Source organism: Ranitomeya variabilis, chromosome 7 (assembly GCF_051348905.1).
Source record: "Ranitomeya variabilis isolate aRanVar5 chromosome 7, aRanVar5.hap1, whole genome shotgun sequence".
In the NCBI taxonomy this organism is placed as follows: Eukaryota; Metazoa; Chordata; class Amphibia; order Anura; family Dendrobatidae; genus Ranitomeya; species Ranitomeya variabilis.
The window spans coordinates 220652515-220680509 of record NC_135238.1 but is presented as its reverse complement, the minus strand read 5'-3'; the positions used below and the strand labels follow the sequence as shown (position 1 = coordinate 220680509).

At 42.0% G+C, this 27995-nt stretch overlaps 1 protein-coding gene across 1 annotated transcript; it reads right to left on the bottom strand.

Moving 5' to 3' along the window:
• Positions 1–316: 316 nt before the first annotated feature.
• Positions 317–27992, bottom strand: RND3 (Rho family GTPase 3). Its single transcript, XM_077272986.1, has 5 exons — positions 27630–27992; positions 26968–27055; positions 5110–5219; positions 3720–3854; positions 317–2098 (listed from the first exon to the last, which is right to left on the bottom strand). The coding sequence occupies exons 1-5, from the start codon at positions 27897–27899 to the stop codon at positions 1847–1849; spliced, it is 855 nt and encodes a 284-aa protein (XP_077129101.1). The 5' UTR covers positions 27900–27992; the 3' UTR covers positions 317–1846.
• Positions 27993–27995: the final 3 nt, after the last annotated feature.

Below are 27995 nucleotides of genomic sequence, written 5' to 3'. Positions count from 1 at the left end.
GCCCCCACCTGTGAGCCATATTATTGAGACGCGGAAGGAACCGCAGTAACAACGGAGAAGTGGAGACCCTGTAACATTACGAAGTGAAGAAGTCACAGAGTGATGAAGACCAAGCTGATCTGTGCATTTCATATACAGCCTATCGATTTTAGAGGGTACCCTGTAATTCTTGATTTCCCCTTTGGTGGCGCTGCTAGAAACCAAAGCCTCCCAGTCAGGATCTATTATAAATTAGCGACAATTGTTGAGGTCTCAACTCGTGATCTCAGCTTGTTTCAGTAGGACCTTTCCAATATAGATGGACAACCAGAAACAGTGACCTTAATGAAGCCTTTATTACATAAAGGGAAAAAAATAATAATGTAATAAATACCGCAGAAACATTTACAAATCAAAACATACAGAGTGACGGACATTGAACAAAGAAAGAAAAAAGTAACGTTGTCCAGTTCTAAGATTGATATAACCAATCTTGGTTGTTACAATATTTAGAATACAGAGTAAGCACTTGCTAGCTATTTTGTTGTAATACTGCCCAAAGCACGTCGTATGGAAAGTGTACTGCGGTGTTTAATAAGTGGAACCTAGCGGAGAAGGACAGGAATAGGATCCATCATTGGACATTCCAGTAGAGGACTAACCTCCGGGAAAATGTCTGGAACGTTGGGTTTCTTCGTGCTGTTGTACAGATGTGACAGTGCTTGTCTACACATGAAACAAGAGTGTTTAATGGTCATAACACAGATTCGTGCTTCAAATAATGAAGCCATTAATGGAGAAAATGCTTGCATTCAAACAAGCAACAGTCTGCAAGATATGCACTAGCTGAAATTTTTTCGTTTACATGAGAGGACCTCCCAAGAAAGGCTTAGAAGACTAAGAATTCCGACACTGCCGTCTCTATTTTCATCTGCATCCTTAACAACTGAAAGGGAGTTAGGTTTATTAAGCTCCTTTGAAGAATGCTCAAATATCATGCCTGGCAAGAATCTTTTATACAAAAAATAAATAAATAAAAAAGCTTGAATGTGAAAGAAAAAAAAAAAAGAAAAAAGTATAAATCAGATCATAGTTAAGTCAAATGCTAATATGCTAACTTTCAAAGACCTGTGATTCTTCGAGTCGTGGACCCTCTAACTGATAACATCTAACAACTTTCAAAAATCATTTGTACAAAATGGAATTCACGGGTTTCTCTTCCCGATTCTTTCCCAGTTGAAATAACAGCTATTCGCATCCTCTTATTTATTTTATGTAAATTGAAAAACAAAAAAAGATATGACTTTAAAAAGCTAGATCATAAAAAGTACCATGAACTACCTAGGTCTACATAGCTGTGCAAGAAGATTACAGAACCTTGAAAAGCTGGAAGTGGGGAGGGGGGTTCCAAAACATTTTTTTTTCTCCTGTAGAGCATTGCAATCAATCCTTCATCTACAGGTCACATTGTATAAAACTCTTTGTGTAGAAGAGTGCAAACCCCTGAATGAAAGTCAGCAAGAGTGCTCAAAGAGAACTTTTTGGCTAATAAATGGGAATAGATACATAGAACTGAAATTTGAGCAATTCAGCTTTTTTTTTTTTTTGAGAGATGAAGAAAAATTTCTTTAATCCATCAACACATTTCCAATCGCTTCATATTTTTTTGGGTGTAACTTCATTCCAAAGTGTCCCACTTTCTTCCTCTGTTCGGTCAACATGCTTCGTCGTTGCGTACCAAATCGAATTTGAAGAAAATCCTTAACGGCTCTGGTATACCAACAGTATAGTATCTAACACTTTGGCAGTGACCTTCATTGAATATTCAACCAAAATCTTCATTTAACTCCATCCACTAAGAACCCCATCACATTACACTGCAACTCTTGGCTTTGTCCTTTCTCAAGTCTGTGGACACTGAGGTCAGTTCTGGTCTGCTTGGCATGTGTGAAATTCTTTTTGTGGTTCTCTGCGTTTTATTCCTTTTCAGGTTTTTATTAGATTTATTTACACATGCCAGAGTTGCGACATGAAAAATGTCCCTTACACTGTTCTCAGACTGAAGGGCCGAACATTCTATATAGGTGGCTGCTCCGATTTGCTTGGCCATGTTTGCACCCTGTGGAAAGAAAAACAAAAAAGTGAGGAAACCGGGCAACCGAATATTTATTAAGGTAATAACGGAATCATGAAGAGGTCAAAAGCTGGTTCATACACATGAGAGTGCTGGCCAAGAATTCATGTTTTCAAAGGGGAGAGTGAAGTCACTACCAGACACCATGGAAGTTGGACATCTACCCAGAAGAAAAAAAAAAAAAAAAAGAGAGAGAAGGGGGATCAGGTGCTGAAATTCTAACTGCCCGATCCTTCGTTCCTCCAAAGTTATCTGTTAGGGGAAGAGTCAAGAGGCCCCATGTATATCAGAAGGTCATCTGGCTTCACCTAAAATTGGTGGGTTCATCCAGTTTACATGGAGTTGTTAAGTCTCCTGGAAACATTTTGAGATTAGTCATCCTAGCCACTTCTAAACACTTAAAGGGGTTGACCAGTTTTAACTTACTGATCGGTGTCGGACACTGGGATCAGCGGAACAAAGGGTTCCCCCCCCCCAAAAAAAAAAAAAAAGTATGGCGTGGCAGCATGGATACCAGTCACATCATACATTATAAATACTCACAGATGCATGTAAATGTAAAAATATATTTATTTTAAAATTGGGTTACATTTACCAGTTTTGAACAATTTTGCACAATTTTTGGAAAAACTCCGTGATTGGGTTTTTCATGTACTGCCAATATGGGAGTAGTTTTTTTTTTTTTCTAAGATGGCCAAAGGTTTATCGTATAGTCTAAATGTGTGTAATTAATGTGGGTCAATTTGAGAGGAGACCACATGTTAAAACACTCATGTAAGCACAAAAATAACATAACTTCCATGTACATATAGGGCCTGGTTGATTTTAAATTCAGGGTCATAGACCCATAACGCCAAAGTGTTAACCACTGACCCACTGTGCTGCCCAAATTGTGAAAAATGACAAGTTGACTCAGAGGCCGATCCCACCCATGGCCAGAGGCCGATCCCGCCCATGGCCAGAGGCCGATCCCGCCCATGGCCAGAGGCCGATCCCGCCCATGGCCAGAGTTGTAGAAAGAAAATGACGATTAGCAGCAATTCATTAGGACGACTTAATATTATGACATCAAAGTTGGCAAATATGTTGCATGTATTATTGTAAGTCAGAGGACAGATTCCTAGTATACATTAGTGTTCACAAGAATGCTAATAAATGTTTTCTGAGAAAATGACAATGCAGGAACACGAAGTCGCCCTTACTCATAGATTGTACTTATAGAATTTTCTCGTTACATAACATTCACATGTGCCGCGGCCTCGATCCCGAGTCACATTCCAGAATTCCTTCTTCAATTGTACAAAGCTAAACCCGTGAATCCAGCCAGATGATAATTGCACAGCATAAGACCTTCATCAGGCCTGACTTATGTGAAGTCCTAATGGATTTAGATAACATATTGTGATAAATCTTTACTACTACATACAGAAGGCAGAGAGCATGTAATTAGTCGAGATGTACTCTCTAAAATTAGCCATCTCGTGGGAACAGGGAAACCCGGCTTCGTTTGGGGAGGAGAGAGACACACACACACACACACACACAACCTAAAAAAAAAACAAAAAAACCATGCATAACACACTATGGGCCATATATAAAAACGTACCTGATCGTAAGATACCGGCGTCTGCCTGTGATTGGACAGTTCCACCAGCGTCGTGAGGTCTGTGCGCAGATCAGATTTGCATCCAACTAGCAACATTTTGGTGTTGGGACAAAATTCCTGAATTTCACCTTTCCACTAAAAGAGGATATTTTGAAAAAAATTAGTTTAGTTTAATTTCCTAAAAACATTAAAATGATTATTAATAAATAATGATGAATCCTAGATTACGGCATTTGTTTTTTTCCCCCTTTTATATATGAAAGTCACCAGAACAGTAAAATATTATTTTCAGTCAAATGATGACATATTTCTAGATTATCAGAATTTTTCAATACAAGAAAAAAAAAAAATAACACACAGCAACAGTGAAAATTAAACAATTTTCTATAGAAGTGCAAGGAATGAGTAAGAGGCAACTTCTAGTAAAGTGCAGTTACATAAACATACAAGAATGACAGTCATCTCAAACATGCCCGCCAGGGCAGTGACAAGCTGATGAACACGTGAAGAGAAGGAATCACATAAGGTGTATGTGCGTACACCTTACATAAGTTTTGGTCAAACACTTGTTCAGCAGACCGCTCTCTCTCTACTAACTCCCTCAGCCGAGTGTTCATGCAATTCTTACCGGGAGAACAGAGTAATCTGCTGCCAAACTCATCTGGCAGCGGCTTATTTACCTTAGAACAAAAGGACTTGACAGGGGCTGTACACAGAAGAAAGCGTCGGTGTACGAATTGTACTCCAACGTCAACACAGCAGTGCGCATGCACCGGCCGTCGCCATTATCCCTATGGGCGGCGCATGCACTGCTATATTGACGTAGAGGAATTCTTCAATAAAAAGTATTTTTATTTGTATATATTTAGAACAATTGGGCCTTTTACATAAAAAACAAAAACAAAAAAAACCTCTTTTTGGAAAAGGATTTTTTGTCTCCTGACACTTTCCAATTAGTTCTTTCACTTTTTTATTTCAGAATAGAGTGTTTATAAGATCTGGGCTGCGCAGGATAAAAAAAAATTAGTTCTCACCAGCCGGCTCAATTACAGAAAATAAATAAATATAAATACATTATAATATAAATTATATATTATTATATTATTATTATTTTTATTATTACAGCGCCATTTATTCCATGGCGCTTTACATGCGAGGAGGGGTATACATAATAAAAACAGGTACAATAATCTATAATAATAATAATAATAATAATAATAATATATATTCTCTCTCTGATGGCTTGACTCTGAATTTGGCACAATCTACATGAAAATGAAATGGACAATTAACATATTGAAAGATTATGAATTGCAAATGAGGATTCTTTTATTCTGACATCATCACATGTTTAGAAAAAAAAAAAAAAAATGATAATAGGTACGCTTACCTTCTTAAGAACGCTATCAAGTGTCTCCGGGCGACTGATGTCAAAACATATTAAGACAGCATCGGAATCTGGGTAAGAGAGTGGACGGACGTTGTCATAATACGGAGAACCTGAGAAGAGGAAAGAACATTTATATTACTGTAACGGGTAATGAAAAGATAAGTAATTCATTTTTCAAGCTGCCGAAGCTTAAAGGGAAAAAAAACAAAAAAGAAAAAAAACCTATATGATAGGAAAATAACAGGAATGAATAGTTTTGAAGTACAATCAGTGGCAATAGTGCACATTAAATGCCCCTGCTGGGAGTTTTCGCTGAACAACTCCTCTCAAATGTTTGAATGATTAACTTGAGTTATTTAAAGACAATAAATAATAATATTATAAATGATTTACCTAGCCAGCTAATACATTTAAAAGGGCTGAAGTGCATAAAATAATGACAAACATATGACATCTGATTCTGCAGTGCCACCGATCTGCTCCGTTGTTCCGTCCTGCAGTGATTAGGTCTTCCACTACCCAGGTGACCACTGCAGACAGTCAGTGTCCTCGGTGTTCTCCTTCTGCAGCGGTCTTCTGGGTAGTCGGGGATGCCACCGCTTCTGCGCAGTAAACCAAGACCGATGCTACAACGATGTCTCACGCTGATGCCAGAAGATTGCTGCAGGACAAACCAGCAGGAGCCCCCGAGCTGTGGCACAGGAACCAAGTCATCAGTAATGTGTCTTTCAGTAGGTAATGCTCTATACTAAGCATTAGAGAATAGCTTGTAAACTAATTTAATTTGTTTAGAATTTCTCAAAAGTCATGAGTGCTTGCTAATATGAATTTTTAGGAATTCCATACATGCAAGTCCAGCAAAATGGCAGCCATTTAAAATAAACAACATTATCACATTCATACCCTAGCCTCTCACCTGTCCCTGAAGCACCCTTAGGCCGGGGTCACACTTGTGAGTGCAATGCAAGAAACTCGTGAGAGTCTCTCGCATCAATAGCCGGCACTCGGGACCGGAGCGTTCAGCTGCATAGAAATACATGCAGCTGCACGGTCCGTTCCCAAGTGCCGGGTTTTGATCCGAGAGACTTGCATGAGTTTTGCAAGTGTGACCCTGACCTTAATGCCATCCTCTGACTACCTAAGGCACCTGCTCTTTGTCATTGACTAGGCCTCCACACGCCTTCAGAGGTCATGTAATGTGCATCGCTCCTTGTGGCCACGTGGGACAGCACATATCACAACGTAATAATTTGGGTCAAGGCCTAGCTGGTGCCCAGAAATGCCGGCAAAGAGTGCATAGGAGACCAGCGCTGGAGCAGAGTGGGTACCTTGGGAAACCAGTGGAGGACAGGTGGTGAGAGGCAGCGACAGGAAAAAAGGTAAAGGTGGAGGTGAGCATGATAAAAATATTACATAATACATTAACCCGCATCTGACCCACCCATGCATTATGCTTTGAACACAATAAAATTTTTGTAATGGTAATCGAGGCACATTTGATTAGACTTGCAAAATTGAATTTCCAGCTGATACGCAAATTCAAATTTTTGGAAGATTTGCTCATCGCTACAATATACTGTCCCCTCTTTGGCTGAAATTTTTCAGTAAGTGAGAAACTCCTTTAACCGGACTGACAATGTAGGTGGGCTTGAGTTTTCCTAGACACATGTAATGGAGCAGTGGGAGGATACAAGCACTTGGAAGCCGTCTGGTCTTGAAATATGACTTTGTATAGACAAAAGCAAAAAAGCATGAAGCCTTCATTAAGAAAACTTTAGTGAGAAGATCCTGGTGATCTCACCCGGGAACATTCCCCCAAGTGTTTGCTCTGTTTGACTTCAAATTACATTAAACAAGTGACAGAAGATTATTATAGCTTCCAAAAAATAAGTTTTTAAGAAACCATCGTACATGTTCCAGTAGTTTCAGTATATAAATCCCCCATTATAATATCACACAGTGTTGGTGATTATTGTGGAATTTTACATGTAACAGGCTCTGACATTGCAGCTGGTGTGAAATACCCATCTTAGCACGCTCCACCAGGAATGTAATGTTCTTGGAGAGCTAAACTTTTGCATGGTTCATTTGTTTCGCTACAACTTCTTTTAAGAGCCGAGCTGTTGAATGACATACTCTGGGCATGATATCACTTAGGCGGAAGGGACTTGCTAAGCATAGAAACAAGCTTTGAAACATTATGTAGCCCGAGCTGTAGAACAGTGGTCTCCAATGGGTGACCAAACTTGGATTTGGATTTTAGGGAAACACAGGTTGAGGACCATTGCCACAAACCATAAATAAGAGTTATGCAAGTGGTTAAATTTTTTTTTTTCCAGTTCTACAGCCAAGAGATCGTCGAACGTCAGGCAGAGGTCCTGCAGCAAAACAGATCTATTGGATAGAAATGGAGTTTTGCACTAAATTTTATGACAAAAAAATAAAAATAAAAAAAAAAATAATATATATATATATATATATTAGTATAAAATCCAAAAGGAATGTAGCTAAGTGGGTTGCTGGTTCACAGGTTTAATTTCCAGCACCTAGGTCATAACATTGAAGCCAACCAGTATAGGGATGAAATTTGTAGGTTCTTCCCGCTTTTGTGAAAAAAAAAAATAATAAATGTTTAGGGGTTGTCCAATACTGAACAGCCCCTTGTACAAAGTAAAGTCCCCCTCACACATAAAATAAATAAATAAAATCTCCCAGTCCAACGCCATTTCTTCAATCTCAGCGCTGTATCCTCAGCCAGTCAACTGACAAAATATCATTTGGCCACTGCAGCCAGTCAGCGGCAGCTGATCCACTCGGAAAAAAACTGAAGGTTGCAGCCAAAGAACAGTATTTTATGCTGCACCCCTTTAAAGTTTTATCAATGCTAATGTTTATATATTTTGGTTCCCTTATAGGGAGAGAAAAGCTAAAATGATGCCAGTATCAGAACCTGCACTTGATGGACACCTACAAGCCCCAAAAGGATCAGATTAACTCAACTGGATTTTGTTGAGTTTCCATTGGGGTGGATGTCACTGGGCAGGGCAAAAATAGTACAGCATCTCCAGAGATTTTTAAAGAATCTACTACACAGTCATGAATACAGATTAGTCTGGAAATCATAATTTACCCATATCCTCATAAAACATACAAACCTACCAGAGAAAAAATTCAAAGATCAACTTGTGCTTTGTAGGATTCAGGGGACCATTCAGTAACTGATTTATCCAGCCTTCGCCACAGTATTGATCGACTGGGATATTTGATGCCTGGATTTACATCAAATAGGACCTTTTCGATTTTAGTCATGAAGGTCATAACATATCTGATCGGTGCAGATCTCCCTTCAAGAACAGGATTCGTATTGTGCTGCTGTGAGTGGAGGTAAACAAATGTTTGCAGCTCTCTCCATTGACTTTAGAGATCAAAATAATTCAAGAAATCGAGTTTTGTATCAACGAGGTTCATCCTCTGGAATTCTGTGCCCCAACACGTCCAGTTATCCACCACATTTGGATCCTTCAAAAGAAACCTGAAAACGCACCTCTTCAAAGAAGCTTACAACCTGTAATGACCACACGGCCACCTCAACACCATTGGAGCTACTGCAACCCTCGACCTACTGTCTCCTTCCCCACAATCCTGTAGAATGTAAGCCCGCAAGAGCAGGGTCCTCTTCCCTCTGTACCAGTCTGTCATTGTTAGTTGTTTTTTTTAACTGTAATTGATATTTGTATTTTGATGTAACCCCTTCTCATTTACAGCACCGTGGAATTAATGGTGCTATATAAATAAATAATAACTGCTTTAAAGATACAAAAATTAATCTGTGCACCCTAATTTCTTGATGGGGTCAGATTTACGCACTTAGGGTTGACTGATTTCTAAAGAATCACACCCCCAGTGATGGAGCTTGCTGGGGCTCATTTTAAGAGAAGAAGCACAGGTCTTCTTTATAATGTCTGTCATGTGAATATACCTGTGGAAGCATAATCATGGCTCCCAGATACAGACATGTGAACTAGAAATGAAAAAGGCCGTAAAATCTCCAACTCTATTTACCGGTAATCAAGTTAATCCCGGCTTACACTTCAAAAGGAAGCAATGCAAAACGGCTGCTCACCTTGTAGGCATTACGCAACAAGCTCATCCTCGAAATATGATGATGTGATTCAACTGTGAAAGAAAATGAATGCCATGTGTGATTTTCTCATACCTCGCCCATAGACAGAAACTCCTAGTTGACATACCTGCCCTCTGAAATCACCGCGGCTTCATCCAAACCACCATATATGTCCATAAACTGCACCCAAGGTGGTGGTGGCATAAACCAGTCTATTTGTCACGGTGATCTCTAAGCATTCACTGAGCTCTTAAACTCTTTTTTATGACAATGCGTGAAGGTTTTCAGGTTATATACACGCTCAACAGCTTTATAGGAAGGATATACGACATCTACATAGACTTGTGGTGTTTCCCAGAGCATCATTACAGGAGAAAAGTGGGATTACGAGTCACTAATAGCAACAGTCTATGAGTCGTAAGAGTTACTAGTAGTAAGAGTCGTTCCAGATTTATTTTTATTAGGATTCGTCACCTAATGGCTAGTACTAATACACAATAAAGCACATGTCACAACTTTTCACATTTATCCCCACCACCCTTTTCTTAAAAAATAAAAACACAAACACACACACACACACCTCACCGCAACCCAGGAAGCATCGCCAGGCCTACAAAGCTCCCCAAGCCAGCTGGTAGTCTCCACAAGGAGAAACCACATCCCTCTGGACCTCCATCAAAGGTCTCTCATGCAGCCACCACCTTACATTGTACTGACGTGGGTAGAGAAGACCCGATTTGGCCAAATGTCCCAAGTTGTATAGGTAAAGTGGAGCTCCTCTAAAATGGTTACACTAGAAAGCCATCTTTTCACCTTTGGGTTGAGAACGAAGTTGCATGACTTGGGTAATTTTACTGAGGAACTGTGGCGATCAGTCCTAGTGATTAGTGGAGATCCTGAGTTTGTGATGGCCACGATCATATACTGATATTCTTAGTATAGGCTGCGTCTTAATTACCTACCCTCAACAATGTGACATCCCAAAGTAATGGCCGTAAATCCCAGGACTATACAGATCAGGTGGTCCCTGATCAATGGTTATAATCTGGAAATTGTGCTCTTGCTGGCAGAGCCGCTGAGCTCAGTGATTGGCTGCAGTGGTGATGTCATAGCTGTAGCCAAAACAGAGACAGAGCAGCATGCCGGTTGTTATTTTTCTTGATTGCAATTGTTCAGGGTCCACTTTGTTGAAAGTGGAAAACCCCTTTAAGTGATATCTAAATAGGTAATAATCATCATCATCTAAAACTTAATATCCTGTTTATGGAAAATAAGTGTAAAATAAATAAATAAAAATACCCAACTGAACTTTCAGGAAACCCAGTAAAATTCACAATGGAATAATCAGTTTCTCTAAGAACTGGTGTAAACCAAGATTAATAAATCATAACTTGCAATGTATAGTTACACAGCCATACAGCAGTACCAGCAATCTTTTGCAGCTGTAATCAGGGGCGGACATAGCATTGGTGCAGGCAGTGCAGCCACATAATCATATTCATAATATACATCTATGCAGTGTAAATCTAGGACGGTATCCTGGCTCCTCTTACGACCATAGCTGAAACCTCTAAAGACCCGAATCTTATTTTCACATTTTCGCACTTCACAATCTGCATCGGCACGTACGGCAAATGTGAGCGGTGCTAGGACCCTGTAGGATCCCCGCTTGCACCCTGTAGGTAGGGCAGCCACAGGCAAGGAAAGATTTGCAGCCCATCAATCATCCTGCCTGAGCGATTATCTTGTAAGGCTTGAATTTTATTAGGAAATAGGGCTGTAAAAGCCACTGGCAAGAAGAAGAAGAAAAAAAAAAAAAAAAAGGGGGATGAGGAGGGCACATTTAATGAAGAGGATACAAATTATGCAATAAAATGAAAACATATTGGAATATGCACATGCATTATATCTCAAGATGGTAATATAAGTTACTAAACCTTCTATTTTTTCTAAGATTTAGAGGAAAGGAATTGTAAAGTTATAGGCAACGTATTACAGGTATAGACCTTGCCCCTGTCTGGATCATAAACGGCAGCAAAATTACGATTACTTGAGTAGCAACATGGAAGGGCCCTCATTCAGGTCCTCAATCCGCTAGACCCGTGTTCAATGCTAAGAAAATCCTGAAAGCATGATCTATGGGTCGGCTTTGGAGGAACAGAGGGCAGGGGAACTGGAAAGAGCGCTTCTGTCTCTGGAGGACTCAGCACCATGTAATACTTCAGTTCTCCTGTGGAGGCACTGTAGGAAAACTCAGATTAGAACTGATTTTCTTGAAATCTTGGCAGCGAGATACTCAGTGAGCATCTAATTTTCAAGTCACCAATAAAAAAAAACAACAACAAAAAAAACCAAACAAAAAAAAAACCAGAACACAAATGCAGCGCCCCAGAGTCCTGGTCGTTGCAGTAATGTTATTCTTCCACCAGGGGGAGTGATATTACCTCTAAAGGCAATAAAGGAGATCTCTTTACCAGGTATCACAAACCACACAACACACTTCACACTCCAGGCCGCCAGGGGGAGCTAAGCTCCTATTTATTAGGGCACTCCTCACAATTAGGTAAAACTGGTAGTCTGGACAGGAAGTTAGGCAGAAGTGAGCTGGGCTTCACCCAGTGAGCTGCTATCTGAGCTCCTCTAAGGTAGTGGGTCCCTGACAGGGTTGGGATCCTGTCAGAGGCCTAGATAGGCCACGGAGCTGCGCCTGCCCCACGTGCGGCAGCATCCTAAGAAAGAGACATTGAAGGGATTTGTGTTGCAGAGGGTGAGAAACGAAGTAATAGCAAAAGGAGAGGAAACCAGAAGGAGTTCTGCCCTGTAAAAGGCTGCCTCCTTCTGAGGCGCAGAAGCCGGTAGCCGGAACACCGAGGGAGTCATCATCTCCAGGCCTGGCTCCAGAGACCGGCAGGACAGCTAGTTCCATATTAGTTGCCCGACCTTACACCCAGGAGGCACGGTGGCAACTGTGGAGGCCGGGGCGTGATAGAGTCCCTGTAAAAAGCCTCAGGCCATCAGTCATACGGGTTTGTCCTATCCATCAGGGGGACAGAGAGAAAGACATAACATCTAGAGCACCAACATCAGTTGTGAGGACCTTACCGAGAAGCTCAGCAGGAAGGGACTACAACACTCAGGCGCTAGAGGTAGGCTACTGAATTCCACCTGGATAAGGAGACTCTGGATTTGCCTTCAGACCGGCCGGACTCTGCCTACCCTGTGATCCGGTGCTCAGGACGGAGGACGCTGAAGCCTTCAGTAAAGGTAAAGAAACTGCAACCTTGTGTCCTCGTTCACTGCGCCTCACACCATCCACACTCTGGGAAGCCCTGGGAATACACTTCACCTGTGGGAAGGTATACCGTCTAGCTGCCATAACATAACCCCAGTGGACCCCTCACAGCAGCATCTGTCACCCTGACCGAATACCACAGGTGGCGTCACGAACACTATCCCTTTAAAGACCTTCCCCCCCCCCCCATTTTCAACGGACCGGGTCAGCCTCTGTGACATCCCCACTGAGAACCGAAAGACCCGGTACCGAGTACCCCATAGCCCTTGGGGGCGCTCCACAAACACACCCTTTTTTATTGTAGATGCCATTATAGGGTAAATGCAAAAATATATAAAAACACGACACGCAGCCGATACAGCTCAGCTCACAGGATTCAGGACCAGATTTTGAAACATTTCAAAGTTTTTTTACCTCCTTATTCCCAATGGTCTTAGGAAAGCTAACATTTTCCACTGACCACGAAAGAAACTTCCAAGAACTGGATGCCACTAGTTACTCAGCATAAAAAAAAAAAATAAATAAAAAAATCCAGATTTCCGGTTAGCAAAAATAGGAAGCAGACTTTGCACACAAGCAGATTCGGTTCTGTTGGCAGATTACCAGGGACAATTAAAAAAAACAAAAGTTGTTATTACTACAGATTACAAATATCGAGAGTAGAAACATTCAGAAAGAGGACTAATAATAACAACTAGGAGTTCACGCGACAAGCTGAAATGCATGGTCGGACCACCGAGACCACCCAGCGGTACAAGTACATACAATGCATTTATGAGATTTGGAGACCGAAAGGGTTGTTCCCACTAAGTGGTGGCACATTGCCGAGATCTGGTCAAACCCCTACCATTCCTGACATTTGTGTAGTGCTGAAATACCTCTAAAAATCCCCAAACTTGCTAGATGAAGGCCAGTCGCATCTGCCAATTCTGATGGGACCAGCAGATGTGTAAGGGGGGCCTCCTGACAAAAAAATAAAATAATAAAATCCACATCCTAGATATCACTGAATGAAGTATTCCAGTTGTAAATCTTTATTCATTGCATAGTGGAATGTGTTGAGAACAATAAAACCTAAAAATGATCAATGTAAAATCACAAACTAATATCCCACGGAGGTCTGAAGTTGGGATGATGCTCAAAGTCAAAGTGGAAAATGAAGTTACAGGCTGATCCAACTTCAGTGGAAATGCCTCAAGATAAGGAAATGATGCTCAGTGTTGTGTGTGGCCTCCTCGTGCCTGTATGACCTCCCTACTGTAAAACGCCTGGGCATGCTCCTGATGAGGCAGCAGATGGTCTCCTGAAGGATCTCCTCCCAGCCCTGGACTAAAGCATCCGCCAACTCCTGGACAGTCTGTGGTACAACGTGACGTTGGTGGATGGTGCGAGACATGATGTCCCAGATGTGCTCAATCGGATTCAGGTCTGGGGAACGGGCGGGCCAGTCCATAGCTTCAATTCCTTCATCTTGCAAGAACTGCTGACACTCCAGCCACGTGAGGTCTGGCATTGTCCTGCATAAGGAGGAACCCAGGGCCAACCGCACCAGCATATGGTCTCACAAGAGGTCTGAGGATCTCATCTCGGTACCTAATGGCAGTCAGGCTACCACATGGAGGGCTGTGCGGCTCTCCAAAGAAATGCCACCCCACACCATTACTGACCCACTGCCAAAGCAGTCATGCTGAAGGATGTTGCAGGCAGCAGATCGCTCTCCACGGCATCTCCAGACTGTCACATGTGCTCAGTGTGAACCTGCTTTCATCTGTGAAGAGTACAGGGCGCCAGTGGCGAATTTGCCAATCCTGGTGTTGTGTGGCAAATGCCAAGCGTCCTGCACGGTGTTGGGCTGTGAGCAAAACTCCCATCTGTGGACGTCGGGCACTCAGACCATCCTCATGGAGTCGGTTTCTAACCGTTTGTGCAGACACATGCACATTTGTGGCTTGCTGGAGGTCATTTTGCAGGGCTCTGGCAGTGCTCCTCCTGTTCAAAGGCTGAGGTAGCGGTCCTGCTGCTGGGTTGTTGCCCTCCTACGGCCCCCTCCACGTCTCCTGGTGTACTGGCCTGTCTCCTGGTAGGGCCTCCAGCCTCTGGACACTACGCTGACAGACACAGCAAACCTTCTTGCCACAGCTCGCATTGATGTGCCATCCTGGATGAGCTGCACTACCTGAGCCACTTGTGTGGGTTGTAGAGTCCGTCTCATGCTACCAAGCATGAAAGCACAACCACTATTCAAAAGTGACCAAAACATCAGCCAGAAAGCATTGGTACTGAGATGTGGTCTGTGGTCCCCACCTGCAGAACCACTCCTTTATTGAGGGTATCTTGATAATCGCCAATAATTTCCATCTGTTGTCTATTCTATTTGCACAACAGCATGTGAAATTGGTTGTCAAACAGTGTTGCTTCCTAAGTGGACAGTTTGATTTCACAGAAGTTTGATTTACTTGGAGTTATATTCTGCTATTTAAGTGTTCCCTTTATTTTTTTGAGCAGTATATATTTTATTCTGCATCGTTTTGACGCTAGCAAACAGGGAATGAGAGAAATCTACCCTTTGTATCCTTGCTTTTTCTTTTTTTTTTTAAACTTTAAACGTAAGGTGAGATTAACATGGGAGCCATTTTTTTCCCCATAAAAGCCCCAAATTAAAAAAAAAACCAAACCAAAAAAAACACACCACACACCCCCTATCTCGCTTTCACAATACCATTTCAATAGTAACAGATTTCCATCTACACAGTACAACACAAACAGCTGTGTGGATGTGCACATTGAAAAGAACACAGCAGGATCCTGAACTAGGGGGTCCGAGATCTCAGCAAGGGGGATCAAATCACTACCTGATGTAAAACTACAAGCAGAGTTTACAAAAAAAAATATATATATATTTCTTCAGTTTTCATAATGTATAGTTGCCTTCTTCCAGAATAGGTTCTTAAAAGAAATAATTGCAAATTCTCATACATGATCAAAGTAACATGAGCAGCTCTGGAGCACAAACTTCTGCTCAACAAGTAAAATGGTACATACCGTACATGGGTTATATAGAAACTTAATTTTTTTTTTAGACACAGAGAAGGTAACTGTCCAAAATGTTGTACAAAATTGGGAGGAAGATTTGTTTTTCCTGATACAAAGCTACAAATTACTTAAACAAGGAACGTTAGGGCATGTGCACACGTTGCAGATTTGTCATATTTGGCACTTTTTCTCTTGCGCAGTAGTGTCACAAAACCGGAAGGGTTTCCTGATTCCAATGAAGTGAATGAGAATCCTGAAGTCTCGTGCACATGTTGCTTATTTTTGACTTGCAGATTTAAATCTGTAGCGTGTCAACACTTTCAGCAGATTTCACACATACTAATGAGTGGGGGGAGGGAATCTGCACCAAAAAGGCATGGAAGAAAAAAAAAAAAAAAGTGCTTTTTTTTGTTTTTTCTTCATGCTGTGTTTTCCTTCCAAGAGATGCACCAAATACACTTAATGTGTGTACATACCCTTAAAAAGGAACCTGTAAAGCGAATTTATGACCAGCTTGTCTGACCTCAATAGTAACATAGTTAGCAAGACATTTGTCCATCCAGTTCAGCCTATATTCCGTCAGAATAAATCCCCAGATCTACGTCCTTCTAAAGATCCTAATCACTGCAAGATACAATATTGTTACGCTCCAGGAAGACATCCAGGCCTCTCTTGAACCCCTTGACTGAGTTCGCCATCACCACCTCCTCAGGCAAGGAATTCCAGATTCTCACTGCCCTAAGAGTAAAGAATCCTCTTCTATGTTGGTGGAGAAACCTTCTCTCCTCCAGACGCAGAGAATGTCCCCTTGTGACCATCACCTTCCTTGGTATAAACAGATCCTCGGAGAGATATTTGTATTGTCCCCTTATATACTTATACATGGTTATTAGATCGCCCCTCAGTTGTCATTTCTAGGCTAATGTGCGTTCTAACCAGGGATTTGTACAGAGGCAGTATAATGCTCTCATCAGGTGTATCCAGAACTCTTTTAATGCACCCCATGATCCTGTTTGCCTTGGCAGACCTAGCTTTTTTGGATGTAGGAGAAATCAACTACAGTGCCGTATACCTTCTAAAATGATCCTTGAAAAGCCAATCGCGCGTGCGCAGTAAAGCTGAACTCCAGCGCATGCGCAATCAGAGAGATCAGTTGCTTTCTCTGCATGCGCCAGTCCTGAACTCAGTCCCAGGTCATCAGACTCCCCATTATTTGTCCACATGCATAGAACGGAAATACTTTACCCACATAAGCGCATGCGCCAGTTTTCTATTCTACCAATAGAGACATCTGGAACATTGTATTTTAAATCTATTTCTATGGGAATTTGGAACTTTAAAGAAACAAACAAAAAAAAAAAAAAAAGCACAAAAATGGAGCGCAGTTCATTACCAAGATTCCTTAGTAAAGTAACACAGTTTTAAGAAGGTACCAGACCCTCCAAACTGATATCTATTCTGCAGGCCCCCAAATTCCCACAGTAGGTCCTATTATAAAGGAAACCGTGAACCTTGGCAAACACGGCAGTCTTTTTAGAAAAAGCCTAACATTTCTATACCCCGCATTCCTGCCGGTATGAATTCAGCGCATATGTTCCTTAGAGCACATTGTTACTGGCTTACATGGGAACGGCCTCTTGGATTGTGGCCATTGTGTAAGAGAATCCTTAGAAGTGGAATTTTGGGGGGTAATGTCCCCCCTGTTTGGGTAATATCAGTAACAGGCAGGAGCACAGGGCTTTGATGTAGAAGGGCAGATTTTCCCCCCTGACTGGTGAGTGAGGGGGCTGTAGATGTGACACTGAGCATCTACAGTTTCCACAGAGCAGTGACCATCAATGGATTTCCACTCGCAGGATCTGACATCTGTCTTCTCTCCAGACTCGCTGAATATCTTCACTAATCTTCAATTCTGGAGAGACGAGTCAAATATTTCCAGTACGACAGTAAGCGCTGCTTGTCCCTTCTCCCATTGTCTCCACACTGGAAATATCCAGGGGAAAGTAGTGGAGCAGAAGGGGAACATCGTGTGGGAAACTCACTCATTCACAGTACCAAAACTTTTATTAACGCGCAGCTCTATTAGAGCAGGAAAGGATTACAATAATTTTGGATCCCAGTAGTTTACACTCCCCGCATCATCATCATCCAAAATTATCAGCACCTGCCCCGGGTATGGAGATGCACCCCATTACCATACCAGATTTAAACAGCAAATGTTTTTTGAATTTTAAATTTCACAAATCAATTACAAAGTTGCCTATTTTCCCATCAGATAAATCGGCTTCTTTCTCCTCCTGGATTGATCATTCGCTCTCAATTTATGGGTAAAAATCTGTATTCAGTGAAGATAGATGACAGTCGGTCCTTTTATATTCTAAGGAGAGGGAGGAGCTAGAGGCAGGCAGACGTTCTGCTGCAAGTTCTCCTAAAACGGCAGATTTCTCCATAGAACTTTATGAGCACCAACTGTCATCTTCTCTCTCAGTAATGGGAAAGTCTGTATTCACTAAAGACACATTTTACCTGTGAATTGAGAAGGATTGATAAGTCCAGGAGGAGAAAGAAACAGATTAATCGAACAAATCAAAAAAAGTTTCTTAATTTTCACATGTACTATACATTTAAGGAAAAAAAAAAAAAAAAAAAAAAGACACTAAAGGTTACTCAAAATAACTAGAGCAGTTGGAGGTCCAACATCGCCCGTCGCTCAGGGTACTGCAGCTCAGCGGCCTTTCACTTCCTTGATTGGCAACGAGCTGTAATGTTGATCCGACTGTCCCTTCTCAGAAACCGAATTTTTAAAAATTTTTCTTTACAGAAAAAAGGAGAACTGCGGAATGAAAAAGATTGCAGTGCACAAATTTAGAAAGGAAAAATGCTTCAGAAGCACAAAAAAAAAAAAAAGAAGCTACATGGGGTCATAATAAAGTGAGTTTTAGTAAAGCCCAGATCAAGGAGATCATCTTTCTTGTAAGAATCTGACCTCGGCCACACAAAGTGTAGGGCTTATTGAAGAGTCAGGAAGCGATTTGTCTGGAATGTCACATAAACAATCCCATACTATATCCATCATATACTGCTGCCGAACATTAGCATACCCTCCTCTCCAACGAGGCCCATAACAAGTCCTAGCAGGGGCAAGTTGCACAATCGAGACTTGGAAGCCGTCCAGATATACTGGGGGCCTGACATTTTTTGGCAGATCTTTTTAATCATTTACATGCTTTGCTCAAAACTTCCATCCCAAAACACAAAAGGAGCTTGAGCACAATTGGGAGATAGCAAACATTTTTAATTAAAAACATAATATCCTTTCACATAAATTGCATCAGATTCTTTACACCAAAATTGGAAAGTACAAAGCCAAAAAGCCAACTCTCTCTGCTCAGGAACTGGAAGACGAATAATCAAAATGTTTACCGAGCCTTTGATGGAGGAAGGGTCTTGAGAGAACACATGTCTGGAATCCGAAACTTCACACAGATTGCGTTTGGTTGGATCTGAACAAAAATAATTACAAAAATCGCTTTGCGCAAAGTTGGGGAATCTAAAAGTAACGTAACTGATATGTTCAAGAGTAGTCAAGTAATGGGAAAGATATCCAAAGAGAGTCCTGGAAATACACGACCGGTCAAGGACACAAACGAAAACTGACAACCACTCAAGATTCCATTTTGTGTCAACAAAACTTGACGATTCCCTTTCCCCACATACAAGAATGAGGAAGAACAAAGTCAAGGAAAAACGTCAAAGTCTAGAACATAAATTCACCTTCTTCGTTAATCAGATATGAAAAATATTCACCAAGGAACAGGTCATAAATTCCCTTGACACCAGATGCTGGAGGGGACTGTAGATTTGGTAACTGTAACCTCATCCGACAAGTCAAAACTAATCAATCAGTAGCCTAGAATGTGATGATGACAGGGGTGGACTGACGGGCCCTACAACCCTCGGGGGTGAAATTGGTAGCATCGACACTGCACCAGGTGCCAAACGCCGATAGTCCTCAGTCACCAGGAACCTAATCTGCTCCACGTCAACTCTGATGAGGACCAATTACTGGTGCCACACCATGGTCGTAAGCCTTCAGGGCACCATCATTGTGCAGTCAGCAGACATAAGGAGCATTCCCTTGCTAATTTGGAGAAGGATACATTTTGTAAAGACATTCGAGTGACAATTTATTTTTCTTGCTCATTACCACCTCTGGAGCACAGTATCTGGCTCCAATGTCCCAGAGATTAAGCACAGATTACTGGCACATCTGCAGCAGTGCTGAGCAAATAGCTCCATATTGCCGTGTGGATACGGCCACACTGATGTTTGATAAGAACCTGGGAAATTGCTTAGATTGCTATCAGACTTGTGGGTAAATGGATTCCCTATGCTTGAGGTTAGGTATGAGCGCACTAATAGGCCGCAGGGGAGATGTGAATATATTCCCTGGGTTTTGCAGGATATAAAAGGGACATAAGCTCAAGCTCTAATGGGCAGGACTTATCAATTGATCTATTCTATGTTAATAAAGCTTTTAAAAAAAAAAAAAAAAAAAAGACACCCGCCATTAGAAGAGACCACCGCCTGAGGTTAGGGCATATAAATCGGTGAAGCTGGATCTCTTAAACAACTCTCCAAAGCGCAGAAAGGGAACAAACTGCTTAAGTAACTGGCTCCTTCTTCCTTCTGTATGCAAAGCTCCCGCTTCAAAAAGGTCACATTCCATCTGTCCGGCCACTGATTTATTGGATTTTTATTTATTTTTTTTAAATGGTGGGACTTCCTCTTTAATAGGCATTGATTTTAAGTGTCAGAGAAAGAGTTGAGCAAAATGATCTGCAGGGCCCTGATTCAGCAGTCACATTGGTAGACGGCAGCTGCCAGATCAGGCACCTACATGCAACATTTTTTTTTTAATTAAATTAATAGGCCCCGTGACATCATATCATGATGTAATCCCAATGTCGCAGCAGCCTACTAATCAGAAAAGGCGCCCAAAATGTCTGCAGGGAGTAGAAAGTTCATAGCTCTCTATGGCCTTCTGCTACTTAATACTGACATGGCCGCTGCACCAGGGTAACAAATCTTTTTTGCTCAACTCTTATCATAGAAAGTAAACAGTTCCTCTGTTATTGCTCCTGAAATGTATAAATAGACAACTGGGAGTTACCATTCCTCTTACCAGTAAAACTAAGCACTAAGTTAACGGGGTCAGTATATAGAGACAGTGTAAGGATCCTCCATATTGTTGTGGGAAGAGTAACACCCAGTTGTCAACTTATTCAAAACCTTTCCAGGAGGTATTACAGAGGAACAGCACAACAAGAGGAAAAAAAAATAAAAACACCTCTAGAAACATTTATGAGTCGGTCAGCTCTTGCCATGGTCTTCGACCTGTGGCCCAGCTGTTGAAAAACTACAATTACTAGCACGCCCTGACGGCTGCAGCGCTGATAACTATCGTCAGCACTGGCACATCTTCACTAGGAGGATAATGCGATCTTTTCTCCCTGGCATATGTAGAGATGGGTACAACAGTAAGATGTCATTGTGCTTCGCTTTCATTACACGGCTCCACGTTGCACATCTTCGCCAAGTGCAGCAGCAGCTGCTGGATGTCGGATAATGATGTGCCTGATGCAGACATGTACACTTTCTTGCAGACCTTGGCACTGGCATTCGGGAAGTCGCAGCAGGTTCCAACTACAGAAATGCTACGAATTTATAAAGCAAAAGGCAAATGGCTCAGGCGGGAAGGAGGAGGTCTAGTGCTCTTAGGATGGCCTTTGTAGTCCCTAATAAAAAGAGGATTACATATATTGCTGCCTGTTACCCTGAGATCAGCTGTAATCTATGGAAAACCCACCAGAAAAAGTTCAGTTCTCCTACAGCGCCACCACTGGGGAAATTAGGTATTACACAGCAGCTACTGAACTATTCAGGCTGGGCATGCAATGTATGGAGAAGTTAAGAGATTTTTTTGTAGCCTCTCCCCAATATGACATGGATGAGGAGACAAGGGGTTGTCCAGAATTACAAAAACATGGCTGTCTTTTATCTCCCCAAAACCAAGCGAATGTAGCAGAGTTGCAATACCACACCTAGCCTGTAGACAGGAGCGGCACTTTTTTGTTTTGTTTTTTTTCTTAAATGGCTACCATAATCTTCTAATCCATGACAACCCCTATTCATTCCTTTTTTTAAGTGTACCCAACAAAAGATGGGAAAAAAAATAATAATTTCAATTTAAAGGGCAATTCCATAATTCACAGTTGTCCCATCACGTACTTCATCCATGCACTTATCATTGGAGAGGTTCTACTTTTAAACAAAACATTCCTAACAGGACAAAACATTGGCTACAAAGTTACCCCCTAGGGCCTAGGAGGTATCACAGTCCTGGCCCTGACAAGCTAAGCCCCTGCCATAAGAAAAAAAAACAAAAAACACCACTATATGCATCAAAAGAGGGTTAAAAGAAAAAAAAACCCACACCGAATATTCCGTTACTGTAATATACACAGCTAACTAAACTCACATTTTTTGGGTGGAAACAGCTTTTTAACAAGGAAACGATGCCAAAAGAAGCTTTAAATGTGGTTTAGGAACTTTTACACAGTGTGCTCAAACTTTGAGGGGGAACACAAATAAAAAGGCATCCGGAAGATCTAAACTTCCAAGTATGTGGCCTAATCAATGCCATACTTGTCTAATTGTTAACACAATTCTTGGCGGAAGGATGAATATACAGAAACCACAAGAGAAGTCCTTGCTCTAGAACGCAGGCTTCCATGGAGAGGGGTGGACTTGATCAAGCTAGACAGATTTAAGGCCTCCCATACACATTGCCAGGATCGGACGACCATCTGATATGTATGGGGATCTCCCAACTCTACGGGCAGATGATGTTGGCAGAGAGAAGGGTCAGGGATTTGGAATTTGGCAGCTGCTTTCAGCCTCTGTCCTCGTTGAAAACACATGGACGATCAGTTGAGCTGAGCATCCATGAATGTGGAAGGTTTTAATACTAGAGACAGGTTAGGACCATCCCGATGGGTACACCTTGTCGTGGTGGGTACACCTTGTCGTGGTGGGTACACCTTGTGGTGGGATGACCTTTATGCCTTTATATCAAAATAGCGCTAAGTACTATTAACTTGCTGTGGGGTATAGACTCATTGATTTTTTTCCTTGATTATGAGTTTGCAGTTTGATGTGCAGCAGATCCACATGTGGATTAGGCCCATTTTATTGGGCAAGGGGCAGTCCGCAGGGCTTTTCCCATTAATAAGTGTGGCCAGCTGTCCCGGATTTTCCAGAACTCTGGGGCCAGAAGGGGTGGGGTTTAGAGCCCACCCAAAAGTAGCCATTTCTGGATAGGTCGGTGAGGCACATAATTGTCAATATTTCTGTCGGGGACTATTTAATAACACTCCGCCACCCTCAAGTAATTTTTCCCCCCCGCAGATTGTGCACAGGTTTTCCCATGAGTTTCTGTTCGGAAAATACACCATAATCCCCATGGAAATTGCAGTGTGTGCATATCCCCTTAAATTAACAGTTTGTCTACCTTTGGGGAAAATTCTGTTTTCTTACGTAAACGCATGTATTTTGGGCTAAAAATTATTTTTGCAATTTCATTAAGAAATTTTGACCGTTCACCTTATATAATCTATTGCTGGCTGCAGAACGAGTTAACTGAAAAACCTGTCAGTGAGCTCCTACTGATATAGGAGTTTGTAACTCAGTTATCAATCTTTTTTTGAGCTCCTCTCAGCTGATTTATGACCAGAGGCTACATTAAAAAGGCACAAAAAAAAAAAAAAAGCTTGCAAAAGACAAGACGGTGCAACATTTTTAATGAAATGCAATTGCAAAACTGATTTTTATCTCAAAGACACATGCATGGAAAGAAAATTTGAATAAAGTCCCCAAAAGATGGTCAGCCGCTTTAATCTAGCACCTTTACCAAATAAGGGGCAATTCACACACAGTGACACTGCAAGAAACACCACTGCAGTTTTTCCAATACAGAACAGAAAAAAAAAATGTTTTTTCTTTTTTGGAGGACGGTGGAGGGCGCAGTTTCTGCAACCACCTTAATGGAATGTTACCGTTGGTGCATGCGGCATATTAGATATCAGGATACAGACAAAATATCAGGACAAGGAGGCGACAAGTCAGAACAGGAGGGATTTTCCCATTCCCACTTCCTCCCCCATCGCCTGGGATCAGCTTTCAGGATCTTCCCCACCCTCTGTCCCCTGAGATCAGCTTACAAGGACTGCACATGAGACCAGGATGTCCTTGAGGCTGCAGGACACAGACCCTTCCCTATCCCCTACAATGTGCCCGGCAGGTCATCAAAGGCCATCCGCCCCATTTGTCATCATCTTTCTTCTTCTTGGGACCCGTCTTCATTACAGCTACTATCGGAAGTAAATCCTCCAAGAATGCCCAAACATTGCTGAAAATGGATGGATATAATCTATAAAGTGAAGAGATCCAGCTGGGTTATGGTGACTTATTTACAGGCAATGCTCCATAGGAAAAAATAGTTCTCTGGAGGAAAAATACTTGCAAATATATAAAATCAAAACATTACATGGAACAGATGCCGGATTACCAGACAGGCAAAGAAATGCAAATTGAAATTTCGTAAAAATTCGTCAAATTCCGACATCGGGAATCCTAATTCCACGCTGTTCCATTTCTCTTCCCCCGCCAGTTGTCATGTGACCGGTCATATGTCTTTTGCATAGTTGCAGTCACGTGCCACCCGATCTTTTGTTACACACTTTTGGGAGATGAATCCAGCAAAATCCTAATTTTCACTCCTTTTAAACTGGATAATCCATTTCATAATTTAGAAATTTAATCTTATTAAAAAGGTGTAAATCAATGGTGATGGACACTGATCCGAATCCCCCCCAAAACTCCACAGGTTCAAATCCTTTCATGGGAGGAACTAGATAAAACTTGTTAGCAAAGGGTTAAAGAGTCTTATACAACCGGATGTGGGGATAACTACTCAACCCTAAAATCAAATGGTAAACATCAAGTCACACTCTACCAGCAGATCTCCAGCCTCACAGTCAGCAGACCAGAAGCCTGAAATCTCTGGAATTTCAACTATTTCCATAGGAGTGACTACATGCGTCCACTACATACTGCAGTGGGTATGGGGCAAATAAAGGAGCGAGATCTAATGTAGGGTTGGAGAGCAGAATATTGGGGCACGGATTATAACAGAACCTAAGAAGAAGAAGATGGGGTTGATATTTGGAGGCTATAATGACCATTGACTGGTTGGTCAACTACAAGCCAAGTTCTGTATACAAGAGGACTGTCTTACTGCCACCATGCAGGCTAAAGTGGCCCAAGCTCCCGATATCGGTGATCAGCCTAATGCACATGTGAGGCCTTTCAACTCTTCCTTGACAAAGGATATTGGGAAAGATAACGATCAGCAAGTTGGTTTTGGAATGACCGATCCTTTAGTTTTCACCGCAGACGAATCTGGCAATGGCTCGCTCCTAAAGAACAAAGGGCCGAGCCCAAAGTTCCTATGCATGGAAGGCATCGACCGGCGGCCAACAGACATTATGCCGGCCACTTTCTAATGTATATTGGATGGCCTAAAGAGAAAAACAGTTGACTATGTGGACCTTTTGGGCATTGTGGACATCCATGGTTATGGTTGGTCTACGGGCCAGAAGATGATCTCTCCTACATCCATGATTTAACGCCATAAAAATTGGGCTAAGTTTGTAGGAAACAAAACTTCCAACAACCCAACCTGGTTGACAAGTCTCCATTGAGTTGCCCGAGGAAGATGATTTTGTACATTAGGTGGACATAGCCCACGCTCCACATTGTCTATGGACAGTTGGGTTGGACGTCTCATTGACCATCAGTATTAGACATCTGTCCATCTGTGGTTGGACAATATTTTCACACACGTCATCCCAATGACTTCACCATCTGCCGGATTGAGCAGATGTTGATCAGAATCGGACACCTTCTTTGACCAATTACATGCCATCAACTCAAGCAGCTGGTGCCACCATGAAAATAGCAGCTTGTGTGGGCAACCTTCAAGAAGCTGAGAAAACGCACACATACACACGCACATATGGCTTGTGCTTGGCTCCTGACAGATACGGTATGGGTTTTCTTAGCACTTCTCGATACACTATATATAGTAATGAGTACTTTCCCATCTATTCCGGTCTCCATTGTACAGTCTTCCTGTGGTGATGCTAGGAAAGCCTCATTTTTTTTTTCTTCCTTAGAAGAAAGCGCTGAGGAATATATTTATACCACTTAAAAGGACGACAATAAATAATTCAGATAGATATCAAACAAGAGATCATAGAAGCGATTAGGGAACAATGGAGGAAGCCAAAATCACCCCCCAAAAGAATCCATCGAATTGGAAAAATGTTTTCACTCCAAAAATCCTATGTACAAAGCCCCCCGAAATTCTGCAGTGCTGCTCAGCGCAACGTAACATAAGACGGCGCTGATAACTTTATGATCCCGCAGCAGCCATGATGAATGGCTATGACAATGGTCATTAGTCTGATGTGTCCGGCGGCAGAGGCTCAGCTGCCAAGATGGCATTTTAAGAAGGTCTGAGGAACCTGCTCAGACACCTATATAATCAAATTACAGGCTCGTTATAACTCAATGTCACCTTTACTCCAGGCTGAGGAAACTTTAACCATACAAGTGCTTTACAGTAACCCGGAATGTGATCTTGGGGAAATATTTGAGGCTGGACGTTAGTGAATACCGCGTGCCACCCTCCTGGCGTGACGACAAGAGTGAAGCATGTCGTTCACATGTGCACGCAACATCATACAAGTCACGGTCATTGCAGGCCTCCGGATACCGTCAGATCTTATGCAATCACTGGGGACTATACACAAGTAAAATCTCAGCCCTGGTAGATGGCACAGACATAAAGCAAGCACTGCATCAGTGGAGTTGGAAAAATGCCCGCCTGGCAACAGAAAACTGACAGCAGGATGAAGACAGAGCGGCGTGACTCTTAAGAGGCAATGGTCCCCAGTGGAGTTGGGACTTTAATTATATGACCCTAGCAGGGGAGGCTAGTCCATCATCACCAGTGCCAAGGAATACTGCAGAGCATGGATAAGCAGGATGGGCAATCACCCCTAGAAGGAGACCCCAAATTCGGCCCGAGGTGACAAAAAGCCCCATAGAGGGTTAATGAACCGCCCCTCCCAATCATCTCCTGATACATATTCTCCCATACAACAGGGTGGTCACAAAATTAAAAAAAAAAAAAAGGGGGGATTCCCACCCTCCTAAACTGCATAGTTACATGATATCAAGCCCACCCAATGCACATCGGATACATAAATGAAGGCTTTCTTACCAGACGTATCCCACAGACTCAGCTCTATCCTCTGGGTGTCAATTTCAAAACTGGCCGTGTAATTCTCAAATACGGTGGGAACGTAATTCTGAGCGGAAAGACAAAAATCAGGTTGTTATCCCTAAGGTCGTACATAGACGGATGTAATATTAACGTTACACCCCCTCCAAAACTTAAGTATGGGGGAATTATAAAATAAAAAAATAAAAAAACCACACACCACTGTGCCTATAAAATAATAAAAACCTGAGAAATTCTAGAAAGTGATACATTATATTTATATAGAAAATGATACATAATCTTTATAAAGAAATTATACATAGTATAAATATTTACAGAAAAATTGATACGTTATATTTATATAGAAATGATACATGAATCTTTAGAAATAAATAAAAAAGACATATTATGGAACAAAAAATAAAACATAAGCAAAGACAAGTGACCACTGCGATGGATGCATCTAGAAGGGGCTCTTCAGCCCCTGTAACCCACAGAGCTTGCAATCTGCCCCCAATCATGGCACTGACCTGTAGCTAATATCACCCTGTGCAGCAGCAGCTTTATACCCCTGAGAACAGATGGGGGCGAGGGATTAGCTCTCAGTGGGGGGCTTGTTAACCCCTGAGTAGCTGGATAAAGCCTCAGCTTTACTGACTTACCTCTGGGAAGGAATCCTTTGCAAAGACATGCAATAAAGCAGTCTTCCCACACTGGCTGTCTCCCACCACCACAATTTTGCATTTTACATTCTGGTTGGGATCCATCATAGATTTGCTGGTCAGTTTCTGGCTGCTTCTTCTCTCCTTCATTGATGTGAACTTATTCCTCTTTGCAGATACAATAGAAGTTATGCAGAGAAAGGGACAGTGTGTTCCCAGCAGTCCCCTACAGCTGTTGTATCCTCCCAGAGCAGAGCTGTAATAACACATCCAATAGAGAGGTGACTGAGCTTTGTTTCACTACTCCTGGCTGGTTTTATGTGTCCAGCCTCCTGCACTCTCCTTATGTCACAGATCCTCCCTTTT

Coding starts and splice junctions, on each gene's coding strand:
- RND3 (XM_077272986.1), bottom strand. CDS start 27,899: ATGTGTTATTACAGCTCTGCTCTGGGAGGATACAACAGCTGTAGGGGA. Junction 27,056..27,629: donor CAAAGGATTCCTTCCCAGAG/GTAAGTCAGTAA, acceptor CTTTCCGCTCAG/AATTACGTTCCCACCGTATT. Junction 5,220..26,967: donor GAGTCTGTGGGATACGTCTG/GTAAGAAAGCCT, acceptor TCCTCTTCTCAG/GTTCTCCGTATTATGACAAC.